The sequence below is a fragment of the Panthera uncia genome, chromosome F1 (genome assembly GCF_023721935.1).
Source record: "Panthera uncia isolate 11264 chromosome F1, Puncia_PCG_1.0, whole genome shotgun sequence".
Lineage (NCBI taxonomy): Eukaryota > Metazoa > Chordata > Mammalia > Carnivora > Felidae > Panthera > Panthera uncia.
The window spans coordinates 5,198,196-5,222,922 of record NC_064813.1 but is presented as its reverse complement, the minus strand read 5'-3'; the positions used below and the strand labels follow the sequence as shown (position 1 = coordinate 5,222,922).

The 24,727-nt window shown below is 41.7% G+C and overlaps 1 protein-coding gene across 4 annotated transcripts in view; it reads left to right on the top strand.

Annotated features, from left to right (window-relative positions):
- CATSPERE (catsper channel auxiliary subunit epsilon) overlaps window positions 1-24,727 on the top strand; it is a 195,191-nt gene that overhangs the window by 155,203 nt on the left and 15,261 nt on the right. For all 4 annotated transcript variants that reach the window (XM_049633805.1, XM_049633802.1, XM_049633804.1 and 1 more), the window contains 5 exons: window positions 2,495-2,547; window positions 4,631-4,681; window positions 5,341-5,374; window positions 5,442-5,521; window positions 14,844-14,943. In XM_049633805.1, the coding sequence (XP_049489762.1) occupies window positions 2,495-2,547; window positions 4,631-4,681; window positions 5,341-5,374; window positions 5,442-5,521; window positions 14,844-14,943 (318 nt within the window). The remainder of the gene's footprint in view (window positions 1-2,494; window positions 2,548-4,630; window positions 4,682-5,340; window positions 5,375-5,441; window positions 5,522-14,843; window positions 14,944-24,727) is intronic.

The following is a 24,727-nucleotide window of genomic DNA, read 5'->3' as shown; positions in this document are numbered from 1 at the left end:
GACAAAACAGAAGAGACTTATAAATATGGAGAACAAACTGAGGGTTGCTGGAGGGGTTGTGGGAGGGGGGATGGGCTAAATGGGTCAGGGGCACTAAGGAATCTACTCCTGAAATCATTGTTGCACTATATGCTAACTAACTTGGATGTAAATTTTTTAAAAATTAAATTAAAAAAAAAAAGAGAAACATATATTGAGTACCTACTGTATACCAGGCATAACACAGTGAGGAATCCCTACGAGAAGAATTCAAAGGTACATGAAATAACAGCCCCCATCCATCAGGACCCCAGCACAAGGAGCCTGTTCCCAGCAGAGTGAGCTTGCATGAATTTGGAAGGAGCCCTGAACAGAGGCAGATGTGATCCAAGCTTGAGTGCGGCTGACAGACACACGGCTTCCCCGGGCAACTTCCTGCAGGTGCACACCAACCACTCCCCGGCCGGCCTACCCCACCACCTTCCCAGCTTCATCTTCGCAGGAAGCAAGAAACCGCAACCTAGCCAGCTCTTTCTTCCCCAGCCTAGGTCTGTTCTCCACCTCCAGCTGCTTGTCCCGTACAAGATGCCTTCCAGAAGCACCCTGCTTTCCTCTACCCCTTTTTCCTATCTACTCACTAGGTTTGTCAGGGATCCCAACCACTGGGTGCTGCCCAGCCCAGGCATTACAAAAACAGGTTAATCTCACCTGAGTTCAGATCCAAGCCTTGCCAGCTGCCGGCTGGGGCAAGCTACTAACCAGTGATTTGCCGCCGCCTCGTTTGCCAAAGGGAAATTGGTCTTACAGTATTTATCCACTCTGTTGAGAGTATTAAATGTGATCCATTTGTGTAAAGTGTCCAGAACGGTGCCTGTCGCAGAGTAGCCATCTAATATTACCAGTTTGTTTCTTCTCTTTCCTCCTCGGCATGCCCCAAGACACGGACAGTTCAAATCTAGCCACCCTCTGTGCCCCACTGTAGGTAGCTTGTATTGGCTGCAAGAAGCCACCCTAGCGAGCCATTCCCCAGAAAGCTTTAGTGATTCCTCCCAGGATCAATTTCCCCAGGGAGAGATGACTACACTCTATGTAATGCATTATCTACCAACGTTTCTGTGTTGACGGCCTTCAGAATTCCTGTCTCAGTTCAGTTGTTCTGCCCGGTTAGAAGGAATGTGCTGTGTCCACTTCTGAGCTACGTTAAGAGCAGTCCGGCCCTGTCTCTGCACCTGAGAGAATAATGTGAAGTGTTTGCTTTGGCAGCACATATACTAAAATTGGAAAATAATATTAAATAAAGAAAACCAGTGTGCTCATTGTTTTCATTTGGGTTACATGTCAGAATACCTCTAATTAGGTATCCAGTCCTGAGAACACTGTTAGCCCCACAGCAGTGGGTGCATGGGTGCCCTAGAAAACAGCCTTTCTCGTGCATCCCATACTCTGTACCAATGTTCCTGTTCACGTTCCACATGCAGGTCAACTCAAATTTTTAACCCCAAGCATGGTTGTTGATTTTTGTCAACTGGGCCCCGGAAGAGAAGGGATGCTATGACTAAGACACCGAGTGATGGTGGGTCCTGACTGAAAGACTCACCCCTAGGAAGCCTAGGATGGGGTGGCAGGGTAGTCAACCACGTGTGACAAATGGATAGGTTAGTAAAGATAAAGGGCAGGCCCATGCTTCTGAACACGTTTGACTGGAAAACAAAGCTTTGATGATGAAGGACAGCAAGGACTGTAGGTAGATTTGCTGAGGGAACAAATCAGGTCCTGTGACCGAGATCAGGTGGTTCAGGCAATAAAATCCATGAACTCCTGCTGTAGAGCATGCCTTTCAAATGAAGGCTGAAGGGCCTTGGTTTCACATGCACAACTCTTTAAATCCATCAAGCTTATCTGGACATTATTCTCTAACCCCATCCTCTGATCCCCAAGTCCTACTGTGGGGTAAGGAGTATTAGAGGTTTTTTCAGATTTGCCTTGTGGAAATATGCAACATACAGGACATGTTTAAGACAGAAAGCAAGTGTCTAGATCGCCCCTAGGAAGCCTAGGATGGGGTGGCAGGGTAGACAGCAACGAGTAAGGCATCCGGGAGCCAGGTTGAAATTGAAATAGGCATCCTGGTCAGGGAAGAACCAGGTCCCTGGTTAAAAAGAAGTCAAATTAATAGCTATACATATTATAGAAACCTACCAGCTGAGCCAGGTGCAAGCTGGAAGTAGAGTTGATGACCACGTTTGCAGAGGTGCTCGTAAAAGACGAGATTGGGTCAGATCTGTTGAGACACTGATGTCAAAAAAGCAGAGCACTAACCTTTGGGCAATGGTCTGGGTAACCGGAAGCAAAGAGAGAGAAAAAAAAAGTGGTCAGAAAGAAGGAGTAAAACAGCACAGAACAGTATGATAAACCGTACATTTAAAAGGTTATTATTTCAAAGCGAAAATGTAATTGCTTTTAGCTCACGACAACCACAACCTCTGATCTCACCACTTAGATTGTTTCATTTTAGGTGTTCCAAATAGCTGTTGGCTGTAATCCTCGTAAATACATTGCTGTTAAAGGGCAAGTATATTTGCATCTGACCTGTCTTACTCTTTGCATTTTAAAACAAATGGTGAACTACACGGTAATTACTGGTGGTGCTATTAGCCTGATGACTGACATGTTCTTTATGAAATCCAAAGTTGAATTGGCATTGGTGTCCAAAACTTGAATTGACAGTTTGTCCAAACCAAATTTGTGTGAACTTTTTGCCAAGTCAAACCTTACATCTGAATCGCACAAACAGATAAAAAGAATTAACCTCTTTCCCTATTACCAGCATTTTTCTCCGCTTTCCCTTTTAATAATCCAGTTCCCAGCTTTCACCGTCACCTCTTCTCAGCTCTTCAGGCTCACTTCCCAGGGAAGGGAGAGGCAGAAACACTGAGGTCTACTTTCTGTCCTACTCAAATCAGTCATGATCTCATCTCTGTCGGAGAATCGCTTACATCCACATCAGAGAAGCCTCAGTTTCCTGCACCATTTCCCATGGGACATTATTTTAGAGCAAACCTCACAGAACCATCAGTGCTTCCTCCAGAGAACCCCAGCGTTCTCTAATTGATCTTACTGTGGTTCATGATGAAGCACGCTGGATTTTGTCATCCACTTGCCAAAGCTCTCTTCTGTGTGGGCGAGACTCGAGGTCAGCAAGCACAGTACGTTCAGCTGAGATAAAGGTGCACTTGAGACGAGAAGGTCTCCTGTGGTTAGGAGTGGGGGAGAGCGGGGGACCAGGGGCTCTTATGCAAGTCTATTTGTGAAACGACTTGCACTCATCCAAACAATTGTCTATTCACCTGCCATTCCAATAACCTTTGGAGTGTGGAATTGTGATAATCGGTTGCTGGCTTGGTGATTAAGTATTCTTATTTAATTCAGCAAGGAATTTGCATTTTCCATAACTCCTGTTCCAGGAAACATGAAGGCTAACTGATTTATACAGCATAGAGCATCCTGCTTCTGGGATGGTCCACATCCTTGCTTCTTAGAGAATGGTCGGTGGACCAGCACTGGCATCATGGGGCATTATTAGAAATGCAGAATCTGTGACCTTCTCCCACTCCTGCTGAGACAGGACCTCTATTTTAACTAAATTTCCGGGAGATTAGCAAGAGCATTAAAATTTGAGAATAACTGCTGTCCTGTTTCCCAGGACTACTGCACACAGTAGCTGTGCCTGCAGATTTCTTTCTTCAGTGAAATGCAGCTTGAATCAGTCTGTTCTGGGAGGGTATGCATGGCGATTGTCAGATAGCTGGTTGTTCACCAGACCTATCTGGAAAGCATGTTTGAAAAACATAGATTTCAGTACCTTATTCCAGGCCTCTTAGTCAATGACTAAGAATGACTGCAACCCGAAAAATGACCCTCCGATCTTAAATTCAGGATGTGATAGGCCTAAGGTTTTCACAGTCATGAAAGGAGAACTATGGAGTTCAAGGTGCCCATGACAGGAGAAATGTCCATGATGGAGGGCATCTCATGGGGTCTGTTTTGAGTTTCAGGGTGGGAGATGGTGTAGACTTCCAATATCTCTCTAAACACAGTGGTGATTTGAGTCACTCCCTTGCTGGAAGTAGTAGCCAGCAAAAATGGTCAAATGAATAATTTAACTTACTGAAAATTTTATCACTTTATAGACCATGATAGCCTTATGTCTGCGTAAATCCTAACTGGAAATTATGTGAATCCTTAAAGTAGCTCCTTACCTGTACAACTGAGTCTCCAGTAACAACTAGGAGTCTGTGTTTAATATATATATATATATATATGTGTGTGTTTAATATATATATATATATATATATGAAAATAGTCCAAAGAAATTTATCTTATTTTGATAGATTTTCAATGAATTCTTCACATGTATCAAATATATATAAATCAATATCTTTCAAATTCTGATGTCCTCAGAAACATTTATGAAGCTAATTTTTTTAAATAGAAATGCGAGGGCCACACACCAACCCCAGGATTCTAATTCAGTAAGTGACAATTCTGTGATACTCTCAAGTATGAGAATCACTGAGTTAAATGATTAAATGTCTGTTAAGTATATAAGGGATGATAATATTACAACTTCATTATGTTTTATTTTTTGTAGATTTAATAAAAAAGAATGTCTTCAGCATGATTTCTTTTACCATATTGAAAAGTAAGAAATAGTTTTAACATAAGCACTGAGTCTTATATTAATATAACACCAATTGGGGCGCCTGGGTGGCGCAGTCGGTTAAGCGTCCGACTTCACCCAGGTCACGATCTCACGGTCCGTGAGTTCGAGCCCCGCGTCAGGCTCTGGGCTGATGGCTCGGAGCCTGGAGCCTGTTTCCGATTCTGTGTCTCCCTCTCTCTCTGCCCCTCCCCCGTTCATGCTCTGTCTCTCTCTGTCTCAAAAATAAATAAAAAACGTTGAAAAAAAAAATTAAAAAAAAAAAATATATAACACCAATAATTTAGAATCCAGTAGTATTAATTCCTATTAACATCAATCTTTCCTAAAATATGCATTCATTGCTACGAATTTACCTCTAGGCACTGCTTTTGCTGCAACTCACAAATTTTGATAAGTTGTGTTTTCATTTTCATTTAGTTCAAAATGTTTTGAAATTTCTCTTAAGATTTCTTCTTTGACCCATGAGTTATTTAGAAGTGTGTTATTTAATCTCCACACATTTGGGGAGTATTTTGTAATTATGTTTATTTATGTAACTTTTGTAATACCTCCTTACCTAAACAAAGTAATGGTTTTGATTTTTAAGTTTGAAAAGAAGAAAGAAAAATAAGTAATGAAAAATGATTCTTTTTTTACAGGTCATATTTGAGGAATAAACCATCTAAAAACTTGGTAAGAAAACTATAATTTTATCAATCAGACAAATATAGAAAATACTAAATCATTTTTCCTTTTCTAGCGAGTAAAATATAATTGGAAAGAATATGGCTGCCCATTGAGACTTGATTTTCGAGAAAAGTTTCACCCTTTGGTTCAATTGTAAGTATATTCTTACTAAAATTTTTACTTACTTTGAAAGTTTCAAAATGAAAGTATGAAAACAAAGCTAATTAATTATGCACTTAATAATAAATATTTTTGAGCACCCAATATATGCAACTCTAGGTTTTCAATACTAGTTATACAAAGTTGGACTACCCATGGTGCTTGCCTGTTGAGAGAGCTTGTAATTTCACCGCTGAGACATAGTGGATAAGATAACTGAGGCTCTTCTCAGGCATGCAGGTGATCTCTTCACCCTTGCTTTATTCTCTCTATATCTCTCCCCAAGCTCTTACCAGCACCCCTGCCTGTTTGATAGGAATTACCTTCCCCGGGTGACATATGACTGTTCTGTCCATGGGCCAACAATAACTGAAAGGTTGGAAGGAAAGAAACTAGATTGCTGATAAGGGCTGGTACATTGGGGAGATTTCAAAAATATTATCTCTAACTTACTTCTTAAAAATAATATTTTATAATGAGAAGAAAATGCTATTAGGAAGGCTTTTGCATGTAGTTTTATATTACTTTGCTTGTATCTTTGATTTTATTCTTGATTGATGATTATAAGTAGGTTCCACACACAACATGGAGCTCAAAATCATGACCCTGAGATCAAGACCTGAGCTGATATCAAGAGTCTGACTCTTAACCAACTGAGTCACCCAGGGACCCCATGATTATAGCAGTTACACAGCTTGTTGCAAAACTTAAAATAGAAAAATATAAGAGCTAAATGACCCATTTCCTAATTTTTTTTTTTTTTTTTTTTTTGCTATTATAAACAAAATGGTGGTGAATACCCACTTACATACATGTTTGGACACCAGTCCAGATATGCCATTAGGAAAAATTACTGGAAATGAAATTCTTATGTGTAAAATATCAAAATTTTAGTCAAGGTTTCCAGCTTTAGAGTTTACGGAACCTCTCAGGCTAGAGACAATTTCTGAGATCTCTCAGGTGGTAGGTATGACATAGTGAATCAGGTGCTCTGATTTAATTTTGCTATGGGAGCTGTCCTTATTGGGACCCAGAAGTCCTCTGCCATCATGTACTGCCCACCACTCCTCACCCATGGCAGTTCTAAGATTCTGTGCTGTACCCTCTACATCATTGTCCTACAGTCCCTCTGTCCTGGGTCCTCTGAGCTATCAGGCCGTTCTGCTATCTTCTTAAGTTTTGTTCTTCTACACATCTAGTGATGCCACTGCTTTTCCTGAGAACCCTTGAAACCCCTTCCACCACTGAGGCCTCATTTTTCTCTTTGTTTGTTTTGCTTTGTTTTTTAAGTTTTTATTTTAATTCCAGTTAGTTAACATATTGTTACATTAGTTTCAGGTGTACAATATAGTAAGTCAATAGTTCCACACATCACCCTGTGCTCATTATGACAAGTGCACTCCTTAATCCCCATCACCTATATCACCCATTCCCTCCACCCCCATACCCTCCGGTAGCCATCAGATTGTACTCTATAATTAGGAGTCTGTTTGTTGATTTGTCTCTCTCTCTTTTTTTCCCTTTCTCATTTGTTTTGGTTTTTAAACTCTACATATCAGTGAAATTATATGGTATCTGTCTTTCTCTGATTGACTTATTTCAGTTAGCATTATACTCTCTAGTTCCATCCATGTCATTGCAAATGGCAAGAGTTCATTCTTTTTCATGGCTGAATAATACTCCATTTTACACACACAATGGAATATTACTCAGCCATCTAAAAGAATGAAATCTTGCCATTTTCAACAACATGGATGGAGCTAGAATGTATTATCCTAAGCAAAATAAGTCAATCAGAGAAAGACAAATATATGATTTCACTCATACGTGGAATTTAAGAAGCAAAACAAATGAACATATGGGAAGGTGGGGAGAGAAGAAATGGAAACAAACCATAAGAGACTTAATGATAGGGAACAAACTCAGGGTTGATGGAGGGAGGATGGTGGGAGATGGACTAGACGGGTGATAGGTACTAAGGAGGGCACTTGTTGTGATGAGCACTGGGTGTTGTATGTAAGTGAAGAATCACTAAATTCTACTTCTGAAACCAATATTGCACGGTATATTAACTAACTAAAATTTTTTTTAAATGAAGAAATAATGCTTGGTAGAATTCACCTGTGTAGCCATCTGGTCCTGGACTTCTGTTTTTGGGGGAATATTTTGATTACTGACTCAATTTCTTTGCTGATTATTCATCTGCTCAAATTTTCTATTTCCTCCTGTTTTAGTTTTGGTAGTTTGTACATTTCCAGGCATTTGTTCATTTCTTCTAGGTTGTCCAATTTTTTGCCGTTATGGTTTTTTCATAATATTCTCTTATAATTGTTTGTATTTCTGTGGTGTTGGTTGTTATTTCTCCTCTCTTGTTTATGATTTTATTTATTTGGGTCCTTTCCTGCTCGCTTTCTCTCTCTCTCTCTCTCTCTCTCTCTCTCTCTTTGAGAAGTCTGGCCACAGGTTTTCCAATTTTATTGATTTTTTCAAAGAACCAGCTTTTGGTTTCATTGAACTGTACTATTGGTTTTTCAGTTTCTATAACACTTATTTATGCTCTAACCTTTATTATTTCCTTTCTTCTGCCGGTTTAAGGTTTTGTTGTCTTATTCTAGCTTATTTAGGTGCAAGGTTAGGTTGTTTATTTGAGATTTTTCTTGCTTCTTGAAGTAGGCCTATATTGGTATATACTTCCCTCTTAGGACCACTTTTGCTGCATCCCAGAGGTTTTCAGCCATTGTGTTTTCATTGTCATATGTTTCCATGTACTTTTTTATTTTTTCTTTGATTTTTTGTTGACCCACTCATTGTTTAGTAGCATGTTCTTTAACCTCCATATATTGTGCTCTTTCCAGATTTTTTCTTGTGGTTGACTCCTAGTTTCATAGCATTGTGGTCAGAAAAGATGCATGTATGACTTCAATTTCTTGAATTTGTTAAGATTTGTTTTATGGCTTAATATGTGATCTATTCTGCAGAATGTTCTGAGTGCACTTGAAAAGAATGTGTATTCTGCTGTTTTAGGATGGAAGGTCCTGAATATATCTGTTAAATCCATGTGGTCCAGTGTGTCATTCAGAGCCATTGTTTCCTTGTTGATGTCCTATATAGATGATCTGTCCATGGACATAAGTGGGTTGTTAAAGTCCCCTACTATTATTGTATTATTATCAATTAGTTCCTTTATGTTTGTTATTAACTTTTTTATCCATTTGGGTGCTTTGATGTTTGGTGCATAAATATTTACAATTGTTGTATCTTCTTGTATTGTCCCCTTTATTATTATATAGTATCCTTCTTGTCTCTTGTTACAGTCTTTGTTTAAAGTCTAGTTTTTCCAATAAAAGTATTGCTAGTCCAGCTTTCTTTTGATGTCCATTTGCATTATAAATGTTTCTCCATCCCCTCACTTTCAATCTGCAGGTGTCTTTTGGTCTAAAATGAGTCTCTTGTAAGCAACATATAGATAGCTCTTGTTTTGTTTTTGGTGGGTTTTTTTAAGTTTATTTATTTTGAGAGAGAGAGAGAGAGCGAGCACGTAAACAGGGGAGGGGCAGAGAGAGAATCCCAAGCAGGCTTAATGCTGTCAATGCAGAGCCCAACATGGGGCTCGATCTCACAAACTGTGAGATCATGACCTGAGCAGAAATCAAAAGAGTCAGGCACTTAACTGACTGATCCACCCAGGTGCCCCAAAAATGAGTCTTGTTTTTTTGTCCTTTCTGTCACCCTATGTCTTTTGATTAGAGTGTTTAATCCATTCAAAGTAATTATTGATGGGTATAAACTGACTGCCATTTTATCACTTGGTTTATTACTTAGCTGTTTCTGAAGATTTTCTCTGATCCTTTCTTGTCTTTCTCTCACGTTTTGTTGATTTTCTTTAGTGATATATTTGCATTTCTTTCTCTTTAGTCTTTGCATACTTATTAACAGTTTTTGGTATATGGTTACCATCAGGTTTGTATATAACCTCATCTGCATGCAGCAGTCTATATTAAGTTCGTGGTCATTTAAGTTTGAAACCACTCTTTTTGCCTCTTGTACCTATATTTTAGGTATATGTTATTATGTTTTACATCCTTTTTTGTGTGAGTTCCTTGACTGACTTTTTTTTTTTTACAGAATTACTCATTTCTTTTGTGTTCCTTACCTCTCTTGTTTTCTATATTTAGTAGCGGAGTCTGTTCTACCAGTCTTCAGATAACTCTCTGGCTTATTGATTTGGATGTGGGTGATGTCTAGTTGAAAATGTGGGATGGGATGAGTTCAGGGTCCTCCTATTATGCCATCTTCCCAGGCTCCTTGTTTTTTTTTGTTTTTTGTTTAATGCAGTACCTAATCCCCCAGTGGTACATAATCTTAATGTTCTCTCCCAGAGAAGTGTACTCTTCAATTCATTATTATTAAACATCTTTGAACATTTTACTCTGGTAGGCAATGGGAATTCAAAGATAAATAAGATAGGATTTCTGTTCCCAGGGCTCAAGAGCCTGATGAATTAGATAAACGTATGATCTGATATGGAATAATAAAAAGGAAACTCAAAAGAAAAGAATCCAACCCAGCTGCGGAAGGGAGATGGGCTTTGGGAAATATTTCTAGAATAACTTGCATTTGAGCTAGTCACTGAGTCTTAAAGGATAATGAATATTTAGCTGAAGGCAGGGAGGGAAAAAGAGAAGTGGGGAAGGTGATAATGGACTCCACCAGGGAGCCTTTCAAGAAAAAATGATGGTGAGGAAGAAAATGCACAGTTCCAACAGTAAAATGCTGTTGGGGTATTAAGTGAGGCAGTAAGTGTCAAGCCAAGAGGCCGGGAAACTAGCTAGGTGGAGTCTACCTTGTGAAAGACTTTCTGTCCATTCTATGGTAGAGTGGCATGATCAAATATGTGCCTTAACTAGTTCTCTCTGGGAGAAGTGTAGAAGATGACCTTCAGGAAAGCAAGTCTAAGTAGGGAGACCAGGTAGTAAACTATATTGGTAGTACCAATGGAGGAAAATTGGTACTCCAGTTGGTACTTCCAATGGTAGTCCCATGGAGGAAAAAAACAAGTGATTAAAATAGCAGCAAGGACAAAGAAGAGGAATTGATTGATAATTGATAGAAGAAAAGAGAGAATGAGGAAGACGAATGAGTCCCAGTGACCTCAATTAGAAGAGGTCTCCACAAACTTCTACCACCTTACCTACTCATCTGCAAACATCCGTCCCCTTGAACTCTGTCTGTCTTCCTATCATCATAGGTGAACTATATGTACATGTAAGGCCTCTCTCTCCATCTGTGAACTGGATCCCCACCTGCTTTCCTAATTCAGAACACTGCTTCCGAAACTGCCCCCTCCTTCTCCAGCATCATCGACTTTTCCCTCTTGACTGTATCATCAAAGAAACCTGCAGTTCTAATGTCATCAGAAACAAAAACACAACAAGACCCTCCCTTGACCCCACTACCTCTTCAGCTACCATACTCACCGTGACTAACTCTCCTCCTCTTCCCCAACCCCTCTCAGTGAGGATTCTACCAGCACCACACCACTGGCACTGCTGGCTAGTGTCACCGGTGGCCTCCATATTGGTACACCCAGTGCTCAGCCCACAGGACTCACCCTACCTGACCTCGTTGGCAAGAATTGCATAGCTGGTCACTCTCTCCCAATTGAAACGTTTTCTTCACTTGGCTTCACATTCTCCTACTCTTCCTGCTACCTCGCGGTATCTTACCATAAACCGAGTGCAAAGGACGCGTGGTGGAAATGTGTGCTTATGGTGTCTTTATGTACAGATTTTTCAAATTGTGGTAAAATACACATAACAAAACATAGTGAACATTTGGATGTATACGTTGTACGGTCAGCCAGTGCAATACTGCTCAGCAGTGAAAATGAATGACTAAGATGGTTGTAAGAGGGAATAGGACAGTTAGCCACGAAGCTCGGGTTGGGTAGGGAAGGAAGAGTAGCCGGGAGGGAGCTGCTGATGAGGAAAAGAGATCAAGAGACTGGAAACTTCTATGGATTCATCTCAAAACCTAATATTGAATGTCGGGGGGGGGGGGGGGGGGGAGGAAGTTGCCAAAATATACTTGCAGTGTAACCTCATGTATGCATATTTGCAAACCCACAAAGCAACACTATATATGATTTATGGATATATTTATGTATAAGTAAAGTTTAAAACCTGGATGGTAATGATATATAACAACTTTCACATTATTCTCTGTGTTCTGCATGTTTGAAATGTTTTCTAATTAAAATGAAATAAGCTATAGGAGCCAAGTCCATGAAGAAAACTGGGGAAGTAGCATCAAAGGCCCAGGTGGCAATGTTGAAAGAAGAATAATTCATCCTCTGAGACTTGGGGGGAAGGAGTAAAAAAATTTTTTTTATTTTTATTTTTGATGTTTATTTATTTTTGAGAGAGATAGAGACAGAGTGCAAGAGGGGAAGGACCAGAGAGGAGGAGACACAGAATCGGAAGCAGGCTTCAGGCCCCAAGGTGTCAGCACAGAGCCTGATGTGGGGCTCGAACTCACAGACTGTGAGATCATGACCTGAGCCAAAGTCGGGCGCTTAACCGACTGAGCCACCCAGGCGCCCCGGAAGGAGTAAAATTAAATGTAGAAAGTGACTGGTTTGGAAATAGGAGTGTGGGAGTGAAGAGAAGTCATGTCTGACAGCCTCACTTTACTTCCATGAAAGAGAAAGGACGCTGTGTAAACGGGGCGCCCTGAGGGGTTGAGGAGGGGCTTTGAGGACGATGTCAGGGGTCACCGAGGGTAATGTGAGACGGTCTGGCTAAGGCGACCCATAGAAAGATGATCAGACAACACCGAAGGCACAATTGAGTTGACGCCACAAGTGGGTTCAATCCCACATATTTGAATTTCTCGAGTGACATGTGCCTGAATGCGGAAGGCACAGTGTGACGTCCAATACTGGGGTGAGATGTTGGAGGCAGGGCCAGAACAAGTGAATGAATCCAGGATGCTGGGCAGGGAGGAAACTGCCTGGAGGAGGAAAGCAGAGAGGGGTCAGGATTGGAAGTCTGGTGAGGTCAAGGGGCAGATGAGAGTCTGCGAGGGGTGAAGGAGGCGGGGCCGGAGAGCAGACAGAAGCAAACCCTACTTTGGACCACGTGGCGGCACGTTTGTCTTGGGGTTACTTATTTACGTGCCTGGGCACCAGGACTCACTTGATAGAGCATGCTGCTTCCAATTCATTCTCCTGGGATAATTAACCCAGCTATTAGAGCACCACAAAACAGAAAATAAAAGACATGATACCGTGGGCTATCTGAGTGGCCGTGCAGGACTGAAAACATATGCATCCAGTGGATCCACGGAGAGGTCTCTCCTTCCGAATTCCAAAAGGGGAACTGTCACAGTGAAGTTACAAGTTGTAGGGAAGTTAGTTGCCAAGTAAAGACATTTCCGAATTTCTCAGGTTTCATTGGTATCATATCTTATTAATGAACATTAATGAAAATAAGCCATGCTTACACGGGGAAGTATTTTTGTCCCATATGCTCGATGAAATCAATAAAACATCATCAAGGAGCATTATAAACCCGGGAAATATGGGGTCATGTAATTTATCCTTATTGCCACTAGATGACGCTATAGCTTATTGGTTTTGTGAGTGTCAAACGACGTCTGCTCCCAGTTCAAGGAAAATCTTTTTTCTGAATTCAAATAAAAGGTATGGCTTTACAATTAGTCCTTAATAATTCAAGAATGTGATGGTTTTCAGAAGATGCAAACAAGCTGCACCTTCCGAATCTCCTAGAATGAGAGCTTTGCTAAAGCCTGGCCCAAATCTCCAAAACTGCATACCACATTAAATATGTCACACACGTGTGTGCATTTTCCTGTGGAAGGAACTTTAGAGTTCTCTGTGACCTTCCTCCTGTGCTGGGAAACAAGTCGACCACCACTACTCTAACCCCTAGCTAATCACACCTGAGTTCATGTCTTCATGGTTCCTAAAAATGAATTAAGATGAAAATAAAGTAGCTTCCTCAGATACCACTTTCTGATACATAAAAATCCCCTGCCCTGCTTGTGAATGGGACAACAGCTAGTTTTTCTAAGAATGGACGGTGTCAGGTTGTAGGACATACGGAGAGCCAGGTAGAGCGACCCGTGAAGTCAGGCAGAGTTGCGGGCAGTGGGTAGAGAAACACTGTCAAGGACCCTTGATCTTTTACGGATAAACACAGAGAGGGGAAGCAAGAGAAAATATCAGACACTGGGGCAAGAGTCCCAGAGTCAGAGCCGAGAAGCAAGCGCCTGAACCAAAGTCCTAAGTGAAATTTTCATCCTGGGGGATGGGGTGGGGGACATTCCCATTCAGAAAAACGGTCACTGACTGATGGAGAAGGAAGATGTGACCATGTTTAAAATGGCAGCAAGGTCTGGTACACACCAGTAACTTCACCAGTAACTGAACCTGAACTTTGGTCTCAAGCCCCTGTTTCCATAAGGTACCAAAAAAAAACCCCAAAAAACAATAATAATGATCTTAACAATTTGAAGGAACATCCCTTTTGAAACACACTGAATTTGGGGTGAATACTCTAAGCTCAATGGGGCTTATGTCTCCAGTGCTGGCATCTGGGGGGTGGGCAACCTGTCCATGCTCAACTGTCTGCTGGGGTCTGCTGTAGGTAGAAGTCATCACGAGGTCTCTGGGCATGGGCCATGCATGACTGTGGCTCCTGGGAGCTGGTGACCACTTCTAGCTCTTGGCCCCATGAGAGGTCTCACTGCTGCTCCCCGTCCCCTGACACTCAGCCCTGTCCTCCAGCCGGGTCCTCCCGGAAGATCCAGAACATCTGCTCTCCTAGTGATTCCGTGCTTTAATTCGCTGGCATGCAACAGTCACCCAAAGAATTCATGTGGATTCAGTGACACCAGGGGACCTTTGCTGTGCCCTTCCTCCTTCATCCCTGCAGTCTTTTTCCCTGTGACCAGCCAGCACGGCAGGGCCTCACCTCCTCACTATGTGGTTCACATCAAACTGAAGAGCACTTAGGGCTCTGACTATTGAAAAGGCGACATCATTCTGCTTTGTCACTATGAGGCTGATTTTGAGAGGTGAAGGAAACCTGTACAGTAGGTACAGTTGTTATTTTACAGATAAGTGAGGATGTCGAGGCTTCCAGAAAATAAGTCACCTCCCCGGGGCTGCAAGGCTGGCTGTTCAGGGATAAACACAGGACTGAAACGGAAACCCACCAGACAAGAAAGCTGCCACTCTTAACCCCTGTCCTCTACCCTCAACTACTATTGTTGTGCTTGTTGTCTCACGCAGATACAATGAAAATGGCTATGTTGAAGATGTGGAAGTCAATTTCATTGTGTGGGAAATACACGGCAGGAACGACTACAGCTTTAATAATACCATGAAGAAGGTATGGCGTCTTTGAGTTGAAACAGACCTGAACGCGCAGGTAGACCTGTCGTCCTGTTTTAAATCTGTATATAAATTATCTAAGGGAAATAGAACCTGTAACACATGGGTAGGAAACACACACGACCTGTGTATTAAATTTTGTGAATACTGAAATTCATTCACAGGGAAAGAAGCCCTGGTCATAGTCACAGACTTAGGGGTGCCTGGGTGGCTCAGTTGGTTGAGCGTCCAACTCATAATTTCAGCTCCAGGTCATGATCCCAGGGCCATGGGATCGAGCCCTGCATGGGCTCCACACTGGGTGTGGTGCCTGCTTGAGATTCTCTCTTCCTCCTGTCCCTCTGACCCACTCAAGCCCTCACCCACTCTCTCAGGGTGAGATGAGATGAGATGAGATGAGATGAGATGAGATGAGATGAGATGAGATACTCAGCCTCCTTGGTGACAACCCTCTCACTTTGCAGGCCTTGGCAGGAAGACCTTACCCCTCCTGGCCACCACACTTTACTCCCCTATGCGGCCTTCTACCCTTAGGGCCTCCCATCACAATGGAGCCTCCCCAGAAGTCACCAGCATTGATTCCTGCTTTTCCCCAGAGATCTCAAGCTCAAAGGCAGGGATGACTCCTTCCAAAGGAACTTTCTCATCTGTCAGAGACCTTAATTCTCCAAGAAGGAGAACCCACCCAGATAGCAGCCAAGAGACAATGAGTTCCGCCTACTACCCCTCCAGAATGTCGCAAGAACAAACTGTCTTTCAATTATGTGGCCAAACAAATCCATCCCACCATGTTCCTCCTACACTTGTCCAGCACCCAAAATGTGATTCCTTCCCAACTACCCTCTCCCCACAGTCTCATCCCTAAACTATTCCATTCTTCTTATACCTGGGTCCAGATTCCCTGGCCCCCATTCCTCTCCACCTTCTCAAACCTTTCTAATATACCCTGGAGTTAAATGCCCCTTGACCCTTCTTCAGTAGACATTCCTCAGAGAATATAATTTTCCCTGTTTTTCTCTCAAACCAAGGGTTCTCTTTCTCTCTCCCCAAAGTACTTCAGGATAAGCTGCGGAACTAAAGCCCTCCCTAATCCACAGTATCATGGCCAGATCAATAATCCCCTCACCCTAATTCAAGTGTCATTTGTTTAAGGCCCCTGTCATCCAGGTGTCACATACCCCATCCCTGGCTGTTGCTGTCATTTGCTCAGAACTTGGTGAGTGTTCCTCATGGCCTAAAAGCAGTCACAGTTGACTCCTGACTGTGGCCAGCCATCACATGGGGCTATTGCTGGGGAGAAGCTTTCTAAATGGGGATGACGTTTCCCAGCCCTGTTTGCGTCTGGGTGGGGCCACATGACTGGTTCTCACCTCCGGGGAATGAGCAGAAGCGATATGTGTCACATGCAGGCTGAAGTGCTAAAGAAGGGGTCGCATGAACCTCCATGCGTCCGACCTTCCTCCACATGTCAGTCTATTGCAGCAACAATTAAAGACGGAATAGATACAAGCTGGGTAAGAAGGGACCGGTGAAGGGAACCTTCAAAGAGCCACTAGACAGAAAAGCCACTCCACTGCTTGAGAAGAGTCATCCATAGGAACCCTCTCACCAGGGGCATCTGCACCGGACTGTGTGTGAGCAGGAATTGAACTTGAATGCGTAAAGGCCCTGAGGGTTGGGGTTTATTGCAGCACAGCTGAGCCTGCCTTGACCAATGCCAGTCCCCTTGTTATAATTACATTTACATTCAAACGCTCCAGGGGCGCCTGGGTGGCTCAGTCGGTTAAACGTCCAACTCTTAATTTCAGCTCAGGTTATGATCTCATAGCTTCATGAGATCAAGCCCCACATTGGGCTCTGTGCTGGCAGCGTGGAGCCTGCTTGAGATTCTCCTTCTCTCTCTGCCTCTTCCCTGCTTGCACTCTGTCTCTTTTTCTCAAAAATAAATAATAAATGAAAAACTTAGTAGATAGATTTGGAAGATGGCAGCGTAGGAGGACGCTGGGCTCACCTCATCCTGCTGATCACTTAGATTCCACCCACACCTGCCTAAATCACCCAGAAAACGGCCAGAAGACTAGCAGAACGGAGTCTCCGGAGCCAAGTGTAGACAAGAGGCCCATGGAAGAGGGTAGGAAGGGAGGAGAGGCGGTGCGTGCTGCACGGACTGGCGGGAGGAAACCGGGGCGGTAGAGGGGCAGCCCGCCTGGCAAGGCAGAGCCACTGAGACTGGCTGGCAAAAGCGGAGGGGCCAGACTGCATGGGTTCTGACAGCCAGTGGGACTTAACATCTGAAATGTTAAAAGTCAACAGCTCTGCTCAGAGAGCAGGAGGGTGAGAGGACACCAGGAGGGAGAGGTGTTGAGCCCTGGAAGGCAGAGCTCAGCTCGGCGGGGAACAAAGGCACTGGCCAGCACCATCTCCCTCTCCCATCCCCCAGCCGAAATCCCAAAGGGAACCAGTTCCCGAACTGCTTGCACCGCAAAAACACCCAACGACAGTGCTTCTGTGGATCCACCCGTCCGACGGGTCTGCCTCCCTCCTGGTGCTTCAGGGACCCTCCCGCAGGGGACCACCAAAGGCAAAGTGAGCTGAGCCTGCCCCTCCCGCCCCTGTGCATGTTGCGGATCCACCTCGGCTAATACGCCGTATCCCATAGAAGCAGCACCACAGGCCTGGCAGTGTGCAAGTAGCCCAGACAGGGGCCACACCACTCCACAGTGAGTCCTGCCCCTGGGAGGCGGGAAGATAAGGTACACACCAGCCTGACTGTAGCCCCAGCAGTGGGCTGGGTACAGATGTTGGGTCTGACTGCGGCCCCACCCACCAACACAAGTTACTCCAGACAGCACAGCGGAAGTGCCCTGCAGTTGGGCGCCACCCCAGGGACTACCCAAAATGACAAAATGGAAGAATTCTCCTCAAGAGAAACTCCAGGAAGTAGCGACAGCTAACGAATTGATCAAAAACAATTTAAGCAATATAACGGAACAAGAATTTACAATAAGAGTTGAAAAATTAATTGCTGGGCTTGAAAAAAGTAGAGATGACAGCAGAGAATCTATTGCTACTGAGATCAAGAGACTAAGAAATAGTCATGAGGAGCTAAAAAATGCTATAAATGAGGTGCAAAATAAAATGGAGGCGACCGCAGCTCGGATTGAAGAGGCAGAGGACAGAATAGGTGAATTAGAAGATAAAATTATGGAAAAACAGGAAGCTGAGAAAAAGAGAGACAAAAATCCAGGAGTATGAGGGGAGAATTAGAGAACTAAGTGCTACAATCAAACAGAACAATATCCATATAATAGGAATTCCAGAAGAGGAAGAGAGAGAGAAAGGGGCTGAAGGTGTACTTGAACAAATCATAGCTGAGAACTTCCCTGATCTGGGGAAGGAAAAAGGCATTGAAATCCAAGAGGCACAGAGAACTCCCTTCAGATGTAACTTGAATCAATCTGCACAACATATCATAGTGAAACTGGCAAAATACAAGGATAAAGAGAAAATTCTGAAGGCAGCTAGGGATAAACATGCTCTAACATATAAAGGGAGACTGATAAGACTAGTGACAGACCTATCTACTGATACGTGGCAGGCCAGAAAGGAATGGCAGGAAATCTTCAATGTGATGAACAGAAAAAAATATACAGCTGAGAATCCTTTATCCAGCAAGTCTGTCATTCAGAATAGAAGGACAGATAAAGGTCTTCCCAAACAAACAAAAACTGAAGGAATTCATCACCACTAAACCAGCCCTACAAGAGATCCTAAGGGGGATTCTGTGAGTGAAATGTTGCAAGGACGACAAAGTACCAGAGACATCACTACAAGCATGAAACCTACAGACATCACAATGACTCTAAACCCATATCTTTCTATAATAACACTGAATGTAAATGGACTAAATGCTCCAACCAAAAGACGCAGGGTATCAGAATGGATAAAAAAAACAAGACCCATCTATTTGCTGTCTACAAGAGACTCATTTTAGACCTGAGGACACCTTCAGATTGAAAGTGAGGGGATGGAGAACTATCTATCATGCTACTGGAACTCAAAAGAAAGCTGGAGTAGCCAGACTTAGATCAGACAAACTAGACTTTAAATTAAAGGCTATAACAAGAGATGAAGAAGGGAATTATATGATAATTGCAAGGCCTATCCATCAGAAAGAGCTAACAATTATAAATGTCTATGCACCGAATATGGGAGCCCCCAAATATATAAAACAATTAATCACAAACATAAGCAACCTTATTGATAAGAATGTGGTAATTGCAGGGGACTTTAATACTCCACTTACAACAATGGATAGATCATCTAGACATAGGATCAATAAAGAAACAAGGGCCCTGAATGATACATTGGATCAGATGGACTTGACAGGTATATTTAGAACTCTGCATCCCAAAGCAACAGAATATACTTTCTTCTCGAGTGCACATGGAACATTCTCCAAGATAGATCACATACTGGATCACAAAACAGCCCTTCATAAGTATACAAGAATTGAAATCATACCATGCATATTTCAGACCACAATGCTATGAAGCTTGAAATCAACCACAGGAAAAAGTCTGGAAAACCTCCAAAAGCATGGAGGTTAGAGAACACCCTACTAAAGCATGAATGTGTCAACCAGGCAATTAGAGAAGAAATTTGAAAATATATGGAAACAAATGAAAATGAAAAGACAACAATCCAAAAGCTTTGGGATGCAGCGAAGACAGTCCTGAGAGGAAAATACCTTGCAATCCAGGCCTATCTCAAGAAACAAGAAAAATCCCAAATACAAAATATAACAGCACACCTAAAGGAAATAGAAGCAGAACAGCAAAGATACCCCAAACCCAGCAGAAGAAGAGAAATAATAAAAATCAGAGCAGAAATAAACAATATAGAATCTAAAAAAAACTGTAGAACAGATCAATGAAACCAAGAGTTGGTTTTTTGAAAAAATAAACAAAATTGACAAACCTCTAGCCAGGCTTCTCAAAAAGAAAAGGGAGATGACCCAAATAGATAAAATCAGGAATGAAAATGGAATTATTACAACCAATCCCTCAAAATACAAGCAATTATCAGGGAATACTATGAAAAATTATATGCCCAAAAACTGGACAACCTGAAAGAAATGGACAAATTCCTAAACACCCACACACTTCCAAAACTCAAACAGGAAGAAATAGAAAGCTTGAATAACCAGTGAAGAAATTGAATCAGTTATCAAAAATCTCCCAACAAGTAAGAGTCCAGGACCAGATGGCTTCCCAGGGGAATTCTACCAGACATTTAAAGCAGAGATAATACCTATCCTTCTCAAGCTGTTCCAAAAAATAGAAAAGGAAGGAAAACTTCCAGACTCATTCTATGAAGCCAGCATTACTTTGATTCCTAAACCAGACAGAGACCTAGCAAGAAAAGAGAACTACAGGCCAATATCCCTGATGAATATGGATGCAAAAATTCTCAATAAGATACTAGCAAATCGAATTCAACAGCATATAAAAAGAATTATTCACCATGATCAAGTGGGACTCATTCCTGGGATGCAGGGCTGACTCAACATTTACAAATCAATCAATGTGATACATCACATTAATAAAAGAAAAAATAAGAACCATATGATCCTGTCAATCGATGCAGAAAAAGCATTTGACAAAATTCAGCATCCTTTCTTAATAAAAACCCTCGAGAAAGTCGGGATACAAAAAACATACTTAAACATCATAAAAGCCATTTATGAAAAGCCCACAGCTAATATCATTCTCAATGGGGAAAAACTGAGAGCTTTCCCCCTGAGATCAGGAACACGACAGGGATGTCCACTCTCACCGCTGTTGTTTAACATAGTGTTGGAAGTGCTAGCATCAGCAATCAGACAACAAAAGGAAATCAAAGCCATCAAAACTGGCAAAGATGAAGTTAAGCTTTCACTTTTTGCAGATGACATGATATCATACATGGAAAATCCGATAGACTCCACCAGAAGTCTGCTAGAACTGATACATCAATTCAGCAAAGTTGCAGGATACAAAATCAATGTACAGAAATCAGTTGCATTCTTATACACTAATAATGAAGCAACAGAAAGACAAATAAAGAAACTGATCCCATTCACAATTGCACCAAGAAGCATAAAATACCTAGGAATAAACCTAACCAAAGATATAAAAGATCTGTATGCTGAAAACTATAGAAAGCTTATGAAGGAAATTGAAGAAGATACACAGAAATGGGAAAACATTCCATGCTCATGGATTGGAAGAATAAATATTGTTAAAATGTCAATACTTCCCAAAGCTATCTACACATTCAATGCAATCCCAATCAAAATTGCACCAGCATTCTTCTCGAAGCTAGAACAAGCAATCCTAAAATTTGTATGGAACCACAAAAGGCCCCGAATAGCCAAAGTAATTTTGAAGAAGACCAAAGCAGGAGGCATCATAATCCCAGACTTTAGCCTCTACTACAAAGCTGTCATCATCAGGACAGCATGGTATTGGCACAAAAACAGACACATAGACCAAGGGAATAGAATAGAAACCCCAGAACTAGACCCACAAACGTATGGCCAACTAATCTTTGACAAAGCAGGAAAGAATATCCAATGGAAAAAAGACAGTCTCTTTAACAAATGGTGCTGGGAGAACTGGACAGCAACATGCAGACGGTTGAAACTAGACCACTTTCTTACACCATTCACAAAAATAAACTCAAAATGGATAAAGGACCTGAATGTGAGACAGAAAACCATCAAAGCCCTAAAGAAGAAAGCAGGAAAACAACCTCTCTGACCTCAGCCACAGCAATTTCTTACTTGACACATCCCGAAAGGCAAGGGAATTAAAAGCAAAAATGAACTATTGGGACCTCATGAAGGTAAAAATCTTCTGCACAGCAAAGGAAACAATCAACAAAACTAAAAGGCAACCAACGGAATGAGAAAAGATATTTGCAAATGACATATCGGACAAAGGGCTAGTATCCAAAATCTATAAAGAGCTCACCAAACTCCACGCCTGAAAACAAATAACCCAGTGAAAAAATGGGCAGAAAACACGAATAGACACTTCTCTGAAGAAGACATCCAGATGGCCAACCAGCACATGAAAACATGCTCAACGTCGCTCCTCATCAGGGAAACACAAATCAAAACCACACTCAGATACCACCTCACGCCAGTCAGAGTGGCTAAAATGAACAAACCAGGAGACTATAGATGCTGGCGAGGATGTGGAGAAACGGGAACCCTCTTGCACTGTTGGTGGGAATGCAAATTGGTGCAGCCACTCTGGAAAACAGTATGGAAGTTCCTCAGAAAATTAAAAATAGACCTACCCTATGACCCAGCAATAGCACTGCTAGGAATTTACCCAAGTGATACAGGAGTACTGATGCCTGGGGGCACTTGTACCCCAATGTTTATAGCAGCACTCTCAACAATAGCCAAATTATGGAAAGAGCCTAAATGTCCATCAACTGATGAATGGATAAAGAAATTGTGGTTTATATACACAATGGAATACTATGTAGCAATGAGAAAGAATGAAATATGGCTTTTTGTAGCAACGTGGATGGAACTGGAGAGTGTTATGCTACGTGAAATAAGTCATACAGAGAAATACAGATACCATATGTTTTCACGCTTACGTGGATCCTGAGAAACGTAACAGAAGACCATGGGGGAGGGGAAGGAAGAAAAAAAGGTTAGAGAAGGAGGAAGCCAAACCATAAGAGACTCTTAAAAACCTAGAACAAACTGAGGGTTGATGGGGGGTGGGAGGGAAAGGAGGGTCGGTGATGGGTATTGAGGAGGGTACCTGTTGGGATGAGCACTGGGTGTGGTATGGAAACCAATTTGACAATAAATTTCATATTTAAAAAAAAACCTTTAAATGCAAACACTCCGGTCTCTGACCTCAACCCCCAATTTTCTAGCCCTGTGGTTGTTATCCCCACTGCTCCTCTGCCTCTTACTTTTCCTCTCGCAGTCTAGACATCCACCATATTGAGCCCTCTGCTCTCTCCCTCTCTGCCACCCCCATATTTCCTCTTTTCCTGCCTAACTTGAGCTCCGTGGTTTAGTCCTCCAGCCTCCATCTTGCCAATACCTGCAAGTCGCCTCCCCGGGTTGTTCCAATGCCCCACATGGCAACTTTAAACATCAATCATTCTGCCTTATCCATGCCTCTGAGCTGCCGATCACTTCTGGAAAAAAAAAAAAATCAAAACTGCACTAACTGGAATGAAGAATTTGACTATTAGGAGTGATGACTGAAAACAGAGTCAACTGGAAGAGGCGTCAGAAGGAAATGCCCAGAATTATGCACAGGGAGATAAGCTGATTGAAAATATAGACAAGAACATAATGGAGACTCACTGTCTACATCTAAGGAGTGGAATCCTAAAAAGAGAGAAGAGAGAGAGTTGGGCAGAAGCAAAATTTTCCCAAACTTGCAAAAGACATCGAGGCACAGAAAAAAGTAATCTGTATCCTGAAACACTATGGTAAATTTCTGAAATCAAAAACAAAGAGAACCTCAAAAGCAGCCAAAGCAAAAAAAAAAAAAAAAAAAAAAAAAAAAAAAAAAAAAAAGAGTAGCTTTAAGTCTTCAAGTTGATTTCTCTATAGAGATAATGCAAACCAGAAAACTTTGAATAAAAATATCTTTAAATTGCTGAAAGAAAATAAATTCCAAATCTAAAATTTCATATGCAATGAAAATAGCCTTTAAAAATGAAAGTAAACAACAGGTAATGCTTCAAAAGACACAGGTGAAATTAACAGGGGAAAAATTTTAAAGTAAAAAGAAATGAACAATGGGGTAAAAAGGATTTCAGACAAAGTGACAAATACTGAAGATAAGCAAAGACCCAAAAGAAATCCGTGAAAAAGAAAACCAGAACAAAGGAACAAAACCAATGCTAATCATTCAAGAAAACATCTCTCCCACCCTTGGCCAAGAAAAAAGACTTGAAGCTTCATATGGAAAGAGCATAGCATATACTCAAGAATATCAGAACAGGGGCGCCTGGGTGACTCGGTCAGTTGGGCATTCGACTTTGACTTGGTTCGTGATCTCGCAGTTCATGGGTTCTAGCCCTACACCGGGCTCTGTGCTGACAGCTCAGAGCCTGGAGCCTGCTTCAGATTCTGTGTCCCACTCTCTCTCTGCCTCTCTTTCTCTCTCTCTCTCTCAAAAATAAACAAACACTAAAATATATATACATATATATATCTATATCTAAGATATATATATCAGAACAGCCAACCCAAGTGACCATGTAGGCAAAAAAGCAAGCAATTTACATATAAGGAAAATAAAATAAAATTAACATTTTTATAGCAATGCTTTATGCCAGGAAAAAATGGAGTAAAATATTTAAGATACTAAATGAAAATAAATACTGAGCCAAGGATTTTATATTCAGCAAAACCAATGACTCCAGAAAAGGCACAAACTGCTATTAACATGTAAAAAAATCATATGATATTGTTCCCATGAGTCCTTCCTGAGTAACTTATTAAATAATAACCTTCAAACAATGACAATTAATACTAAAGAGGTAGCAACATAAGAACTAGAGGAAAGCATAATATAGAGTTACTTATAAAGCTGAAGCCAAGCGAGGGTTAAAAGGGAAAGAGAATAGTATATAATGGATGTATTTTCTGACAATATAGGTATAATACAGTTATAAAATATGCTAGGAGAATGTTAAGATCATATGTCAGAGGGAAAATATAACTGTTTTCAGTAATCACACAATAG